This window comes from Phallusia mammillata, chromosome 6, assembly GCF_965637545.1.
Source record: "Phallusia mammillata chromosome 6, kaPhaMamm4.hap1.1, whole genome shotgun sequence".
NCBI classification, from domain to species: Eukaryota; Metazoa; Chordata; class Ascidiacea; order Phlebobranchia; family Ascidiidae; genus Phallusia; species Phallusia mammillata.
In genome coordinates, this window is record NC_137257.1 from 8,895,746 (window position 1) to 8,912,778 (window position 17,033).

Consider the following 17,033-nt stretch of genomic DNA (forward strand, 5'->3'; position numbering starts at 1 on the left):
TGTTGACAGAACATGGTATGGTACTGTATCACGGTAGTTCAAAAGTCAGTTTTCACCCCTAAATGTATGTAGGACTTATTGCAATGTTGGGTCTTTCCGGTGAGATGGGTGTCCCAAACTGCTTTGTGGACCCCCGTGGGACCACATAACCCACTAACCACTTTATTAAACCGCGCAAACTCAAATTTAAATTCGCTTGTTTTGTGAGCCAATATTCTTGATCTATATTTTTACGTTTAGCCAGAACGTTTTAGCAGCAACAAATTATTTTATACACAGGGTTCCCGAGGGTATGGAAAACCCGGAAAAGTTATGAAATTTAAATTTGTATTTTTAAGGCCTGGAAAAGTTTTGAAAAAAGCCAACTTTTGCAAAAGTCCTTGACAGAGTATGAAATTTGGCGCCTGTTTTACCCTGAAAATGCCAGATAGAGATAGGAATTTCAAATCACGTAATGTATGTATGCAAGCATGATAATATGACTGTATTTACCAAAGCCTCTTTACTAGTTTTGCTATGGGAATTGGTCGATTTTTTTTTCGAATAAGGTCATGGAAATTTGGAAATTTTTTTTCTTGAAAAGTTTTGAAAAAGTCATGAAAATTATAAACGAAAATTGTGCGGGATCCCTGTATTAATGTTCGAACATTTTTTTGACAGCTCGTTCACAACGAAGTGCTGGTATCGGTCGTCTGGTTGTAACGATAATGGAAGGTTGTAATCTTGTGAAAACGAGTAACGGACGTCACGATCCGTATTGTGAGGTAACAATGGGTGAACAGTCTCACACCACCAAGACTGTACAGGTACGCGGAAAGTTTTAAATTACTTTGAAGCACTTACTGAAAAGTGAATACGCTTGTCAATCGTGTAAAAGAAAGCGTCACATGCCACCCTATATGTTGATTTTTTTTATGTTTAACTTCTGTGCCTTGCCACACAGTGGTGCTAGAAAGACTGAATTGATTTAGTTGACTCTCATTACATGGCTGGTGTATTATAGTTTTTTGTGTGACACCGCCCTTGTATTCCATGAACGGTTTGGCGTTGGCACCAGTAGTGTAGATATGCATTTCTTATACGTTTTTCGGATTGGTCGAGTTGTCTGGCATTTCAGTGGCTTAGACAGCTTTTTAATTAGACGGATGTATATTCGGTTTGTTGAGTTTTGTTTTTCTCACGTAGGACACTCTGAACCCACGTTGGGGAAGCACAATGCAATTTTTCGTCAAAGATCTCAGTCTTGATGTTTTGTGCATCTCAATATTTCAACGATACATGTTTTCCCCAGATGGTAAGTTGCTGTGGTTGTTGTACTACTAAAAGAAGTTAACTTTTTTGATTTGTTTTCTACCCATTTTACGTATTTTTTGATATAAGTGAGGTTTTGTGAAATGATTGCTTGCGAATCATTGCTTTGTCACAAATACGGGTGTTTGTATTTTAGGTAGTATGGTGTAGTCATAGCCGAGTACTTCCAAGTCTGTTTAGTTGGTTATTTATATCTGGGAGCAGCACACTCATTTAGATTTTCCTAAATATTTGCACTCGTTTACCCCTTGGAAGACTTAAAAGATAAGTATTTATCCCAAACTTCCTAAACACACTAATCCTTTACCTTGCCTTTGGGGAGTAAATTCATGCCCAGTTAAGAACCTCTGCTCAATACGGTATGACTCGTAGTCAAGTAAGTGGCTGGGTTTTGAACCAATAACCTCTTGATCACCAGATTTTCTTGGACGAACCGAAGTTAAGCTGGCGGACATCAACCGTGACGTTAAGGCGACAAAAGGACCAATCACGAAGCGCCTTCTCCTTCACGAAGTCGATGCTGGTGAGGTTGTCGTCAAACTCGACCTCCTACTCTTCGAGAATACGTAGCTGTGACGTAGGTAGTACGTCATATCGGCAATCGATGACGCAAATCGACGATTGTCCTCTGAAACGCTTTTATCTTTTTTGTGAGTTGATGCAATACGAGATTTTAGACAGATTATATGCCAGAGAAGTGACGTCATGCTTACGCGATCGTTTATGACGTCACTTTGCTTGATTTGTGCTGTTAAATAAATGTTAAAAAAATTTAAGGTTGCTTTATTTAACCGACGCATATATAATAATCATTTAATGAAATCGCCCCACTGTAATTGCGTAAGTGCAACTAAAAATGTTAAAAACAGTCTTGTTTTCAAAACCAGAAATAAAACAATAAAATATTCCATGTCTGAGTTTTCAATTCACTGGTTTGCCAAACGTCGCGCTAAAAAAGCTAAATTTGATAGCGCAAGTATTCTGCAGTTGGTCGTGTTGCTTTGCAGTCGCATTTATAAATTGTTTTTAAAACCAGGTTGAATTTTGTGCCACTTCAGAAGGGAAGCTTTACCCTATTTTCGTTCCTGTTTCTATTTTGCTAAAGTATACAGAGAACCGATGACAACCATCCTAAAATCTGTTATTTGTAACGTTTGCCAACTAAGTGTCAGCTTAAATCTTAGCGCTTATATCCCCTCAACTGCATTTATTTTATACCCTTGTCACACGCAGTGATCGCATTCCGTATAAACCTGCAGCTAATATTCTATTATTATCTTAATGTACTTTTGTGCTACACCAAATAGCGTTATTGTGATAGAGGTAAACATTATATCTTGGAGTTGGTCCTCTGCCATCGTGTTGTTTTGTCCGCTGGGTGACGCACCGGAGCAATTATTGTCGTGAAGTGGTTTGTGAGCAAAGCTGGTTGATGCGATTACCCTCTGTTTTGTCATTATCTCCAATAAATTCTGTGCTAGATAAACAGTAGCCTCTTTATTTAAGGTGTGAGCTGTTTTACCTTCTTAAACGAGGGTGCATTTATCATTTCTGTAGCAAGCGTTAATTTTCTTCGATAGATGGCAAGCGTTTGGTCACTCACATCGGCTTGGTCTTGATATTTTGTTGTTGCTTTTACGTCTACCACTACTTGGAATTTTTTTAAATTCATTTGCATTTTTCATTTTGTTTTTTGCTGGAAGTCGAAGGCCTTAAATTTGGACCTGTTTCAGAAATCCGTGCTTGAACCGAAATCTTTAAGTCAGTGATTTCCAACCTTTTTGTGGACGCGTAAAAACGTTTAATGGTGAGCGCATAATCATTTTTGTTATAGTTCTAACAAAACAATTCAAGACAAGACATTTGGTTTACAAAACGTTGCTAGCGCTTTGCACCAGTACACCAAGTGACACGCAACCCGGTGTTTTGAGTAACGAGCAATTTGTGTGCCAAAATGCAGAACAAATAAAACACTAAAAGGTGTTCGCCTACCATTAGGAATGTGTTCGCGTACCACCGGTTGGGAACCACTGCTTTAAGCTCTTCAAAATCGGATACCAAAATATTTAAGCTCTAATTTAAGATACTGAATGATCTCAATAATCGCTATCTTTTCTGCACCAGTAACTTTTGTTTTCTGCACTTTTGTCCTGTATTTTATTAGCGCCCGATAAATCCACAAGATGACATTTGAAAACACACACCCATTGTGACGTAATAATGTCGTAGACGCACGAAACGAGAGCTGATGCATCACGGCGACAAACACACGCGATTCCTGATACATTACGTCACAATGGCAATCGTGACGTTTGCATAAGAAACAAGTGCTATGGTACGCTACTGGTTAAGGACGGGACGCAAAAAAGCGAAAAAAACTGATAAACTTGCATTAAAAATACAACATTGTTCCAGAGGTCCCCGCCTTGTTTTTTTTGTCCATTCAGTACATGTACATATTTAGTTGATAATTCCACGCCCTAATTCACTAATTTTGCACATTCCAACAAGACCTAAATACAGGCAATAAACTGCCTTGAAATCCAGTTTTCACAGCACATGAGTGCCGTTACATTTTCGCTACAGCGACCATCTACAACTTGCTCACCGCCGCTCGTCTCACCAACCAAAGGGGATTCCCCCACCCATCACAACCGATCTCTCATCCACCACACACCGCTCCTACTACCTCGCAACTTTTCTGTACAATATCATATCGGGGGCGACCCCTTTATAATTGTGTTTAAGACGGTTTGTAGCAAATTTTGGCTGTATGTTTTGGCGACAAGCAACCTCCTTTTATTAAGTTTTTATTATCCTTACAGTCTTTCATGTGTTCAATCGGCGCAAAACGCTTACGCTAATACTCACGTCATAACAAGTGTAGCTACGTCACATCTTATTTTTTTACGTCATATATCGTTTGATCTATGCCCAACGTATAAGCCATCAACGTCATATGGAAATGCTTGTCCGGCTGATTCGGTATGACGCCTTCAATAAGCCTGGCGTATTATTATTTAGCCATTGAAGTTAACATTTTGTGACAAGATGACCGCTTTCTACGTCAGTTTGCGACAAATTGGATAAAAAATGGGTTAAAGTGGAAACTAATGGATATAGCATCCGCTTTGCCAAGTATAGGCGTTAATGTTTCAGATTTATGTTATGTAATGATTTATGTGGTAAAGTAATGTGGTAAGATTTGAATATATTCGACATTGGTTAATCCAAATCTTCGCCTAATCCGGACATTTTTCGGTTCAAACGGGTCCGGATTAACCGGGGTTAACTGTATACGCAGCGTTTAGCCATTCAGAATAACATTTTATGACAAGCCCGTCGCTTTGTACGTAAGTTTGGGACATAATTAATAAAAACTGGGTTAAAGGGCACTAGTGAATAAAAAATTGCTTTGTCAACTATAGGCGTTGATGTTTTTCATGACTGTATTAACGTATGAAATGACCGCTGGTTTAGCTTTGCTTAAAACTGATGCGGTCGGGTTGTTACATATGTGTATAACCCGTGCCAACATGATGAATCATCATACGACCCCTGCGCCAGTGGTTTGACACTTAAAAGTGCGACATCTGTGCACTTAACAACTCTAAAGCACTCAGCAGTCCGATTAATCGCCAAATTTCTGAGTACTTTGGGCGCCGTTATCCCCCACTCCGGACCAGTACAAACACGACACGTCCGGGTCACTACCGGACACACGCGACCATTGTGAGGTCGACGTTGTTTGTTTGTGTGATGTTTGCGATTGGACAAAGGAGTGGGAGTAGTAAATGTTATGATCGACGCATTTAAGGTTTCAAAGTAAAGTCTTAAGCGGTTGGTTTTGAGGACTGCATACCATCCAAATTGAATGTTGGCTGACCTACTTTAGAAGTATTTTAAAATCCCAATACCAAAAGTTCCGTTTGCCGAAAATGACAGCAAATTGACTCTCGCACAAATAATTTTAGAATGGTATAGGAATTTGAACTTACAAAATTGATTTTTATTTCGTTCCGGGTTTGTGATAATTTGAACCAGGTTAAATGAAGTGTGAGCGGCGATATCACAACTTAAGTATTAATTTTCTGAGCTTAAAGGTTTACCGAGCGATTGGTTCACACCGATTGGGGCAAAAATTTGTTGCTGGTTCGCGCCTGAATTTGGACTTATTCTTATGAGGTTTGGGTCTGAAGGTTGAGTCCACTATTTTGTTTTTTAGCCGTATGATTTGCAGCAAAGCCAACAGATTTTTGGCGTTACAGCGGTTGGTTTTTAAAATTTTGGTCGTTTAGTTGCGCGATAACTAAAACATTTGGGATCAAGTTGCTTGTCGCCGAAAAATCGCATTGTGCAATATTTGCCCCGGCATCTACTTATTGACTGGAGTCTCAGAACTGACATCCAGGTTTTGAGGCAAGGGTTCAAGAACGCGAAACAAAGTCAATAAACACAAACAAACTAAAAGACAGCGGTTAGAAAAAAGGAAAAAGAAAGTAGAAGAGAAAAAGAAGCTACTGTACTGCGTCGGATTAGACATTTTGTCAAACCTCACCGCGAAAACAACAAACTTGTGCTACAACTATTTTGGTTGACAATGTGTAGGGTTTTGAAAATAACGGCTCAAATTGACGTAAAAGTCACAGATTACGGCACGAGCATTTGTCGAAGCGAACAATAAAGCATGTCGCTTTTTACGTCTATTTGGGCCGTTATTTTCATCATTAAACTTATGAACAGATCCGTATTTAGTGTTCCAAAGATGTAGTCTATTTTATAACGTTCTGTTGGAGTATGAGCGAAACTATTTTATTGCGTTTGGCTCTAACTTGTCCCGAGACTAAAGAACTACGTAAAACTCGCTACAAGCTTGCTTCTATCCAGCAAAACAAATTGCACGGAGTTACAAAAAAAGAAAAAGAGGGAAAAAAACTAAAAAAGTTGGTCACCAAAAGTCCGTAATGACAGCAAGAAAAAGAATGTACCGTTAGGCGGCAGCAGAACGCTGGGACTGGAGAAGAAGCTTGGTAAGGAGTTTCTGACGAAGATCAAAGTGGAGAAGTGCTCCACCCACCGGTGATCTGTACCTGGAAAAGGTGGAATGCCAATTTTTGCAGTTCGTTAAATCAAAACTGCAAAACATTATCAGGGTGTAACTTTTTAGGTAGCACATCTAATGTTAGCAACAATTTCCAGAAATTATTACGCTTTACGGTCATTGCACCGGCAGAAACATTTGTAAGAGGGGTGTAAGTTTTGACACATACATAGCCTACTTACAAATTACGATATCATCTACTTATGTACATATATGCAGTACGATTGCATTGCCTCGAGTGCCCCTATTTGGCTATGCGTACAGGCGCCCATGTGTGCAGTTTAAGACATGTTTGAGTAGGATTTTCTTATGATTGCATTATAATAGTAAGCTTACTTGAAGCCGTTCAAGGACATAAGACACAGGCCTTTTCCGTTCATCATAAACATGTTGTAGTCTATGTCAAGTTGGTAGCGTTTCGACATAATACGGAGCCACACAGTCACGTCTTCACGATTCCACTGCATTGGATCTAAAATAAAAAATATATAGATGTCAGCAGCGCATATTTTCAACAACATTGTTCCTAGGTATTCCTTGCAAGGTATAAATTCTTTTTTTTATTTGTTGTTGTTTTTCTGAGTGGTCACTTAAGTTACTTGAAGAATAAAGAGGAAAAACACTTGCAAATCCAATCAGCAAAGCCTCAAAATAAGCTAACACTACACTTTTTTGATACACAGCAGACCGATCTACAGAAAAATTAATGCAAATAAATTTCGCTTTCCGTCTAAATTGAAAAGTATATCAAAACAGAAAATAAAACCAAAAAAAATGAACCAAAACTCGTTGCCAAAGGTACGTGTTTTGCCGCTCTTTTTTCACCTTGCAAATATAGTCACAAGACGCAAATATTTAGGGCAAATTGTAACGTTGTAAGTTTAACTTTATGGGGCTAATGTAAGCTGTATCTTTTAGTACACATAATTTATTACACAGTCGTAGGCTACTGGTTCCTTGGGAAAATTCAGTTATCGTCTCATGAAAATACTGAACAGGCGATAAGGGCATTGATCCGCTGTTTACAAAAGTTGAAGTGCAATCCTCCCATCTTGTTTGATTTGGAAGATATGCGAGCTTGAAGAGACCACAAACGCTGACGTGGATAAGTGGTTCTCTTGAGGCAATATTGTATGTGTTTGAATGAGCATAGCTGGATCCGAACTAACTTCTGGAAATAAACGATCGCAATACTAGATCTCTTGTTTTTTTAATCTGTTTATTTTTGAGGCCAAGGGAGAGATGTTGAAATCAGTTTACATTTAACCTACAAAAATGCTGATTTTGAATTCCGATATCACGCATGCGAATTTCGCCTATATTTTATACATTGTTTTTGGATTACAGCATCATCTGACTTCTTTAGCTAATACAGCAAAACCACCAATGCCTGGCGTCGGTTTGACCACTTCAAATTTACAAAGACTTCTTCCACACAGGAATCTATTTTTACAACACGACATCCCGTTAAGGCTTTTTCAAATACGCCTTCACATGGCTCAAAGTAATACATTGTGTGAAACACGAAGGGGATGCTAGACCCGGATACGCCTCTTCTCAGACATGATTGTGCAGTTACTGCAAGGAACAATCATAACAGGGATAAGTGGAGAACCGGATCAATGCTCTAGAGTCTGTTATGATTGCTGATCGCGGTTTAAGCGCTGTTATAAGGCGCCAAGCAATTACGCTGTCAAATTTTGATGTCTCCTGTCAAAACAACAAAGCAAGACAAATGCTCAATGACCGCGCTCAAGGCGTTGTTTACATTTTTGCTTCACAATTGAAAATGTCCGGTTGGATTATCGAAGCTCAGCGCCAATAACGGTGTCAATTGTCGCTGTACAATTAATTATCTTCTCGTAAGAACGTCCTGTTTCGATTCAGACAAATTTTGGCGGAACAATACGAAGGATATTTGCCGACATGTTCAATTTTTAAGAAGCCATGTTTGGTTTTCCGATTAGAAGTCGTCAGTCCTTTGTGTCCACGGCCTTGCGACTCGCCGTTAAGCCGCTTTGAACTGCTTAGGGAAATATTTGCAAAGATTTTATTCTTGGAATTGCGTCCCTGTTTAGCAGAACATGATGGTTGAGGTTTTTTAATTGTTCTATTCACTCTCTATTGCGAACTTTTTCGCATTGTAATATTGACACTTATTAAACATATCATCGTCCAAACGTCAGTGGTAACGTGCTTTAGTATCTTACACGCCAATCGAGAATTGGTTAAATTTCTGATGCACCATGGCAATGGTTGTACTTTTTATGCTTTCAATGCGCAAAGCTATAAGTCCTGAAACTCCCCAAAATCATAGTACCATGTTATTGTTAGTTTGCAGTTCTTTGACCAACGGTGGGTTTAACCATCAATAAGTACTGCAGTAGTTGCAACGTGTTTGAAAGTTTTTGCACAAAAATTGTACGTTGTTAGATTCATTTCAACTTAGACGTTCCGGTAGTTTAAAAATATATACCGATAGCGTGCCGTTGTCATTTAACATTACCATTTAAGTAGATAATTTGGAAAGAAAACAAAACAATCGCCTTGGCTAAAACCCAAAACATGCAGATTAGGGCTTGAGCCCAAATAGCAGAAGACAAAGCCAATAAGTCGAAAACTGTATCCTGGATCGCTAGCGGGGTTACGTCAGAAAGGAATACCTTCTGGCTGACAGGTTCAGTTGCCCACGCACCGCTAATGAAAAGCACCCACTTGACAACAGCTGTTGAAGTCACGTGACCAGGATGCGTTCCACCGAAATCCGGTTTCTGCAATTGCTCCCACCGTGCCACCAACGCCCCCCTAGGTGTCAGTGAAAATCGACACGTAGTAACGTTTTCTTTACGTGGCAAACGGACATTTTTCTTCTGTTGGTGACTGCGCCTTTGATGCATAGGTTATGGCTAAAGAACGACGCTTTTGGCATAACGCGAGATTCGGAAAACGTATTAAAGCGCTAATGTTTGTCCTTGGTCTATGGGTTATGGTTTGGTCTGTTGGCCATTTTACTTTCACTTTAAACACATGGTAAACCTTCAGACGTTTATAAATTGTCCAGAGCTACGTGACTTCTAAGCTTAAATAAAAAATAATTCCGAATATTTAGGACAAAGCTAGATACGAGTTGCTGTTAGAAAATAACATTGCACTGCCTTTCATTTTTAAAGGGTATAGTAAGGGACATTGGCTTTATGGTCTGTACAAATTTAAAATCATTATCGCAAATGTTCTGAATGTAACTTTGTTAACTGTAACTTACGCATTGTTCACATGTGTCCGGACATGGATAGTAATTCTAACCTCTTGGCACAGTTTTAGAATTGACTGAACCTAAACAGGGTTCACCCAGATTTTAACACTCTAAATGACACACGCACTTTGGACGCCGACCAACGACTGCGGTTTCGATAAAAAATCTTATCACGCATTGTACAGCTGCCACCCGCAAAGCGGCCTCACCGACCCGGATTAAGATCTGGCGCCGATAGTAAGATTTCTATTGTCGCGCCAGTCTGCTAGGGTAGGTGCGTCTCAAAAATTCTACAACTCCAAATATTTGCATTGGAATTGTATCTGAGAGAAACAATCTGCTCGGTAGTTAGCTATGACGAATATTCGAAGCCCTGCCCGGTACGTAGTAACTTTGGGCCATCGATCAAACACTTTCTGTCAACGCTTAAGCTCTGATTCAACAGGGGCGTGCACGAAAATAGCTTGTGGTTCGATGACGACAGAGCGATTGGAGTTCGGGTGAATTCTAAGACCGGATGCTAAATACTCGCACGCATAGAATAAATTGTCGATCCAGGATTTACTAAACTTTATTATGTGTTAATTTTTAAATTATTTTTGGCCTAATAAGATTGCGAAAGCTATTTGGTAATACAGGACAGGTTTGGTTTACTTCATGTTAAAAGTAGGCTAACTGCAGAACTTGAAAATACAGACACATACGTGCTTAAAACAATCTTAATTTTTAACACACCAACTTGACATTTTTTCTATCGTTACAAAAATTGTGTTTACTTACGCGGTGAAACTCGGTTAAACCGGATTCGGTTAATCCGGACCTTCGCCTAACTCGGACAAAATTTGAGGTGCAAATTATTTGTAATGTAGTAAGGCTTTTACTAATCGACATCGGTTTATCCGGACAAATTGTTTGGTCCAAACGGGTCCGGATTAACCGAGGTTTACTGTTTTAAGACGCCTTATTATCATACCCTAAATATGTATTAAAACTGACCGTATCCAAACATAAATAAAAACTGACCCAATGGAAGATGTCCTTTGTACTTCTCCAGCAAAACTATTTGTATTTCCGAATGCTTCCGAAGTTTACCGAGGTTTTCCGATCTTCGACAAATTTTTGATGCATTCTTGTTGCCGCTGCAACGGTGCTCAGCGTTCGTTTTGGCTGATTTCTTGGTTTGTTTCTTTTTCTTGCTGAGGGGTTGTCCGATTCGAGCCTAAGAAGATAAAGTTAAAAGCAAAGCTAAAAATCACGATTTTCGACTCTGGTATCTCAAACACGTCGTTTCAACGTCGTTGTCCATAAATTCACCCTATTAATGTTTTAGGTCATTTTAAGCAAGTATATCTAAATACTATTCCAAGTACGTCTAAATTTTGCCAAACAGGCCTGAAAGAATAAATAAGATGAAAGCAATAGAAGATTGTTTGACGCTGTATAAGTTACAAAATACTGCGTTATGTAAAATGTACATTTCCGATGTTGTTGCTTCTTTTCAAACTATATTAACTCCCTTCCAATACCATTAGTACACGCAATTTAAAAACGCCATTTGAAAATCGACCTAGTATAGTTGCCCAAACTCCTTTAAAATTAACCAAATAAACGACATTAAATAAATAATATCTGTACTCTAGACACGTACAGAAAACAACAAGTCTTACCGTCATTTTCTAAGATCTGTCCGTTAAAATCTCCACCCAAACGCCCTTGCACATAATACACCTGTCCTGTGCCACTTTTAACACTTGTTACTTTACACACCACGCCTTGAATTCGATTGTGATGTTAATCCTGTCAGCAGTGCTCAGTCCGCGTCCGCCGTACAACTGTGATTTCACAAAGGCTTTAGGCAACCATTTATAAGGCCTAAAGTGGAGCTGACGTATTGTATAAGGGCGGGGCGACAAGATACGCGCGCTTGATAGGCGGATAGTGTGTCAAGTGAAATGGTTACTTTTAAGCAGATGTTCTCAACCTGTGGCACGTGTGCAACTAGTGACACGCCAGAAGTTGTTAAATGATAAACAAGTCGTTTTTTGTTATATATAAGCTATTGCTGACGGGCATAATATCTAGCAAACCCCTGGTTGCATGGGCGCCGGCACGTAGGGGCAAGAGGGGGCACTTGCCCCCCTTGGAATTTCAAAGTACCGCAAAATTAAAAAAAAAATCTCGAAAAACGGGATGACTGAAAAACGATAATGCTCCAAGAAGGGAAGTTAGAATAGTCAAAGCAAATGTCTAAACAAGCGACTTTAAAGATATCTACAAATCTGCCCCATATATTTACTTGACATAGTAATCTATCCCTACAAGTGTGTATTTGTCAAAATTTGACCCCCCCCCTGAAAAAATTTCTGCCGGCGCCCATGCCTGGTTGTACAAATACATTTGCCAGAAGAGCTCTGTAAACTAGGTTTCTGTTGTTTTAAGATCCAAAGTCAGATGTTTTGGACATTTTTCTGAAATTGCCAAGTTTGCTAGTTTCAGAAATATGCCAGCCTAGTCAAAAAGAATAGGCATGTCTCTTGGTCTCCCACCATAAAAGTATGGTTGAGTAGCTATTACGTTTGGTATACGTTTAAGCTTGAAAACCACTGCTTTAAAGGCTTCCCTTTTGTTTACAAACAAATTCAGTGCTGTTTCCACTTTTTGAGTGTGCTCTAAAGCATTTGCTTGACTATAAGTATGTATGCCTGAAGGTTTTGCCGTATCATGCTTTGTCAAAGATATGCAGGTTTTGTATTAGAATTACAACAAATATACAAACCGTCTTTTTGAGGTCATTGGTGCCTATTTTTAGCACAAAGTCAGTGATTAATTTTTTGCAACCAAACAAGTATTAATATTTTGCAATATTTATGCCGTTTAAGCAAAAATATTGCGCAGCAGCCAACATGTAAATATTTTTTGTTTCTTCGAATATTCCGTTTAATCGAATATTTCGTTTATTTATCGAATGTTTCGTTTAATCGAATATTTCGTTTATTAATCGAATGTTTCGTTTAATCGAATATTTCGTTTAATCGAATATTTCGTTTATTAATCGAATATTCCGTTTAATCGAATATTTCGTTTATTAATCGAATGTTTCGTTTAATCGAATATTCCGGATGTTAGAATATTCCGTTTAATAGATTATTTCGTTTAATCGAATATTTCGTTTAATCGAATATTCCGTTTAATCGAATATTCCGTTTAATCGAATATTTCGGATAATCGAATATTCCGCTTAATCGACTGTTCCGTTTATTCGAATATTCCGTTTAATCAAATATTCCGTTTAATCAAATATTCCCGATAATCGAATATTCCGTTTAATAGAATATTTCGGATAATCGAATATTCCGTTTAATCGAATATTCCGCTTAATCGAATATTCCGTTTAATCGAATATTCCGTTTAATCGCATATTCCGTTTTATAGAATATTTCGGATATTTGAATATTTCGGATAATCGAATATTCCGTTTAATCGCATATTCCGTTTAATCGAATATTTCGGATCATCGAATATTTCGGATAATCGAATTATCCGTTTAATCGAATATTCCGTTTAATCGAATATTCCGTTGAATAGAATATTTCGGATAATCGAATATACCGTTTAATCGCATATTCCGTTTAATCGAATATTTCGGATCATCGAATATTTCGTTTAATCGAATATTCCGGATAATCGAATATTCCGTTTGATAAAGTATTTCGGATATTCGAATATTCCGGATAATCGAATATTCCGTTTAATAGAATATTTCGGATATTCGAATATTTCAGATAATCGAATATTTCGGACAATCGAATATTCCGGATTATCGAATATTCCGTTTAATCGCATATTCCGGATAATCGAATATTCCGTTTAATCGAATATTCTGTTTAATCGAATATTCCGCATAATCGAATATTCCGTTTAATCGAATATTCCGTTTAATCGCATATTCCGTTTTATAGAATATTTCGGATATTTGAATATTTCGGATAATCGAATATTCCGTTTAATCGCATATTCCGTTTAACCGAATATTTCGGATAATCGAATATTTCGGATAATCGAATGATCCGTTTAATCGAATATTCCGCTTAATCGAATATTCCGTTTAATGTTTAATCGAATATTCCGTTGAATAGAATATTTCGGATAATCGAATATACCGTTTAATCGCATATTCCGTTTAATCGAATATTTTTCCGTTTAATAGTAATCGAATATTCCGTTTAATCGCATATTCCGTTTAATCGAATATTCCGGATAATCGTATCTTCCGTTTAATCGAATATTCCGTTTAATCGAATATTTTGGATAATCGAATATTCCGGATAATCGAATATTTTGTTTAATGGAATATTCCGGATAATCGAATATTCCGTTTTATCGCATATTCCGGATAATCGAATATTCCGTTTAACCGATTATTCCGTTTATTTTAATCGAATATTTCGGATGATCGAATATTTCGTTTATTCGAATATTCCGGATAATCGAATATTCCGCTTGATAGAATATTTCTGATAATCGAATATTTCGTTAAAAAAGCCACTTCAACACTGATAAGTTGGTTTTTGCGCGCACAGAGCAAGGTTGCCATTATTCTTGTAAACTACGCATATGTCGGAAATTGTTGATGCACTAAAAGTCAAGGCAATATCTGATGCGAAATTAAGAACAAATAAAAATTGTACCGCCGACTATATAGCACAGGGGTCACCAAACTATGGCCCGCGAGGTCGTTTCATCCGGCTCGCGACCCAATGTTTGGTTTAACAAATCGTATTGATAACTTTGTTACATTCAAAAATTAATCTACTCCTTACCACAGTTTACTGTCACGACATGTAGAATTAACATTACCGTACCTACTTTCATGGGATTGCAACGCCCAGGATTGATCCCAAGCCAGTTTTATCACTTCACAGACAAGGCACAAAGTGTTAATTGTGCGCAAACAATTACCTTATGTTGTTATTAGTGACGTAATATACATGAGACTAATTGCAACCGGAATATTTCCGCGAAAACCCACCGAAAACCGGATTTTCTTCGATTTTTGAGCCCCCAAACTCGAAATAACGGAAAGGCTATTGGTGTTTTTCCAAAACCGGGTCAAAATTTTCGATTTTGAAAACCGGTTTAAACCGCTTTGAAGGTTCGGTTGGAGGCTGAAACCGGTCATAACCGGTTTGAAACTGGAATATTCCCGGGAAAACCCGACGAGAGCCGGATGTTTCTTCGATTGTTTGACCCCCAAAATTCGAAAAAACGGAAAGGCTATAGTTTTAGGTTTTTTTTTTCAAAAATCGGGTCAACATTTTCGATTTTCAAATCTGGTTTGAACCGGTTCGGAGTTTCGGTAGGAGGCAGAAACCGGTCATAACCGGTTTGAAACTGGAATATTCCCGAGAAAACCCGCCGAAAACCGGATTTTTCTTTGATTTTTTTGACCCCCGAAAATCGAAAAAGCCTTAGGTTTTTTTCAAAAATCGGGTCAAAATTTTCGATTTTGAAAACCAGTTTAAACCGGTTTGGAGGTTCGGTAGGATGAAGAAACCGGTCATAACCGGTTTGAAACTGGAATATTCCCGCACAAACCCGCCGAAAACCGGATTTTTCTTCCATTTCTTGACCCCCAAAAATCGAAAAACGGAACGGCTATAGCCTTAGGGTTTTTCAAAAATCGGGTCAAAATTTTGGATTTTGAAAACCGGTTTAAACCGGTTTGGGGGTTCGGTAGGAGGCAGAAACCGGTCATAACCGGTTTGAAACTGGAATATTCCCGCACAAACTCTTCGAAAGCCGGATTTTTCTTCGATTTTTTGACCCCCAAAAATCGAAAAAACGGAACGGCTATAGCCTTAGGGTTTTTCAAAAATCGGGTCAAAATTTTGGATTTTGAAAACCGGTTTAAACCTCCAAAAATCGAAAACGCCTTAGGTTTTTTTTCAAAAATCGGGTCAACATTTTCGATTTTCAAATCTGGTTTGAACCGGTTCGGAGTTTCGGTAGGAGGCAGAAACCTGTCATATCCGGTTTGAAACTGGAATGTTCCTGCGAAAACCCACAGAAAACCGTTTTTTTCTTCGATTTAAACGAAAGGTTTTTGTTCAAAAATCGGGTCAAAATTTTCGATTTTGAAAAGCGGTTTAAACCGGTTTGGAGGTTCGGTAGGAGGCAGAAACCGGTCATAACCGGTTTGAAACTGGAATATTCCCGCACAAACTCTTCGAAAGCCGGATTTTTCTTCGATTTTTTGACCTCCAAAAATCGAAAAAGTCTTAGGTTTTTTTCAAAAATCGGGTCACAATCGTCGATTTTCAAATCCGGTTTAAACCGGTTATGAGTTTCGGTAGGAGGCAGAAACCGGTATAAACCAGTTTGAAACTGGAATATTCCCGCAAAAACTCACCGAAATACGGATTTTTCTTTAATTTTTGACCCACAAAAATCGAAAAAAGGAAAGGCTATACCCTTCAAAAAACTCTTTCTTCAAAAATCGGGTCAAAATTATCGATTTTCAAATCCGTTTTCAACCGGTTTGGTGGTTCGGTAGGGGGCAGAAACCGGGTTAGACCAGTTTAAAACAGTAATATTCCATCGAAATCCCACCGAAAACCTAATTTTTCTCGAATTTTTTGACCCCCAAAATTGATAATACGGAAAGGCTATAAATAGGCTTAGGTTTTTTTCAAAAATTGGGTGTTATCAATTAGAAAACGTTTTTTCTTGGCTTTTGGGAGAAGAACTGGTCGCCTGACCATAAACAGTAGTAAAGAGTAAAAACGAGATTCGTGATCGGAGTCCTGGGTTAGAAATCGGAAGAAAATTGTTTTTTTTTATTATGGCAAATCTTTTTGCCGCATTTCTGCCTCATGCCTATCAAAGGACTTAGTTTGAAATGCTGAATGTTGGTTTAGATTGTATCGTTATAGTCGTGCTAAATTAGAACCGATGTTATCACTATCCTTTGTACTTTGTGGTATTGTAATATTCGCAGTGTGTTTTCGTCTTAAACAAAGCTAAATGTGTGTTAACCTCTGTGTTGAAATCTAATTGTTGCACTTTATTGCACAACTGTGCTGTGAACGACTTTTCATTTTAATTAGCAATGTTGTTTATACATTCATTCTTACTCTTACTGCCGACATTTTCTACTCGTTTGAGGTGTAGTTAAAATCATAGATTTACCACTTGCGTCCATGTAATCTTAGTTTGCCAATGTTTGACAAGTATATGGTGGATCAATCCATGCATTTTTTTATTTTCTAATTTCTGAATTTATAGCCTAGGCTGGGCTCTTAATAACTCGCTAGCATACGCTGCAGCTGTTGTGTTCTATTGTCTTATCTGCTGCTTAGCGTATCCTGT

General features: G+C 38.2%; 2 protein-coding genes across 2 annotated transcripts in view; one reads left to right on the top strand and one right to left on the bottom strand.

The window, feature by feature from the left end:
* The window catches only part of LOC145232178 (intersectin-1-like), a 66,982-nt gene extending 64,185 nt beyond the window's left edge, over positions 1-2,797 (top strand). Inside the window, exons 36-38 of the mRNA XM_080096714.1 lie at positions 661-806; positions 1,186-1,294; positions 1,730-2,797. Of these exons, the coding sequence (XP_079952840.1) occupies positions 661-806; positions 1,186-1,294; positions 1,730-1,881 (407 nt within the window). The 3' untranslated portion in view covers positions 1,882-2,797. The remainder of the gene's footprint in view (positions 1-660; positions 807-1,185; positions 1,295-1,729) is intronic.
* Positions 2,798-3,454: 657 nt separating this feature from the next.
* On the bottom strand, positions 3,455-11,496 carry LOC145232186 (ets DNA-binding protein pokkuri-like). Its single transcript, XM_080096725.1, has 4 exons — positions 11,333-11,496; positions 10,689-10,884; positions 6,749-6,884; positions 3,455-6,401 (listed from the first exon to the last, which is right to left on the bottom strand). Exons 1-4 carry the CDS (start codon positions 11,336-11,338, stop codon positions 6,302-6,304), a joined length of 438 nt encoding a protein of 145 aa, XP_079952851.1. The 5' UTR covers positions 11,339-11,496; the 3' UTR covers positions 3,455-6,301.
* Positions 11,497-17,033: the final 5,537 nt, after the last annotated feature.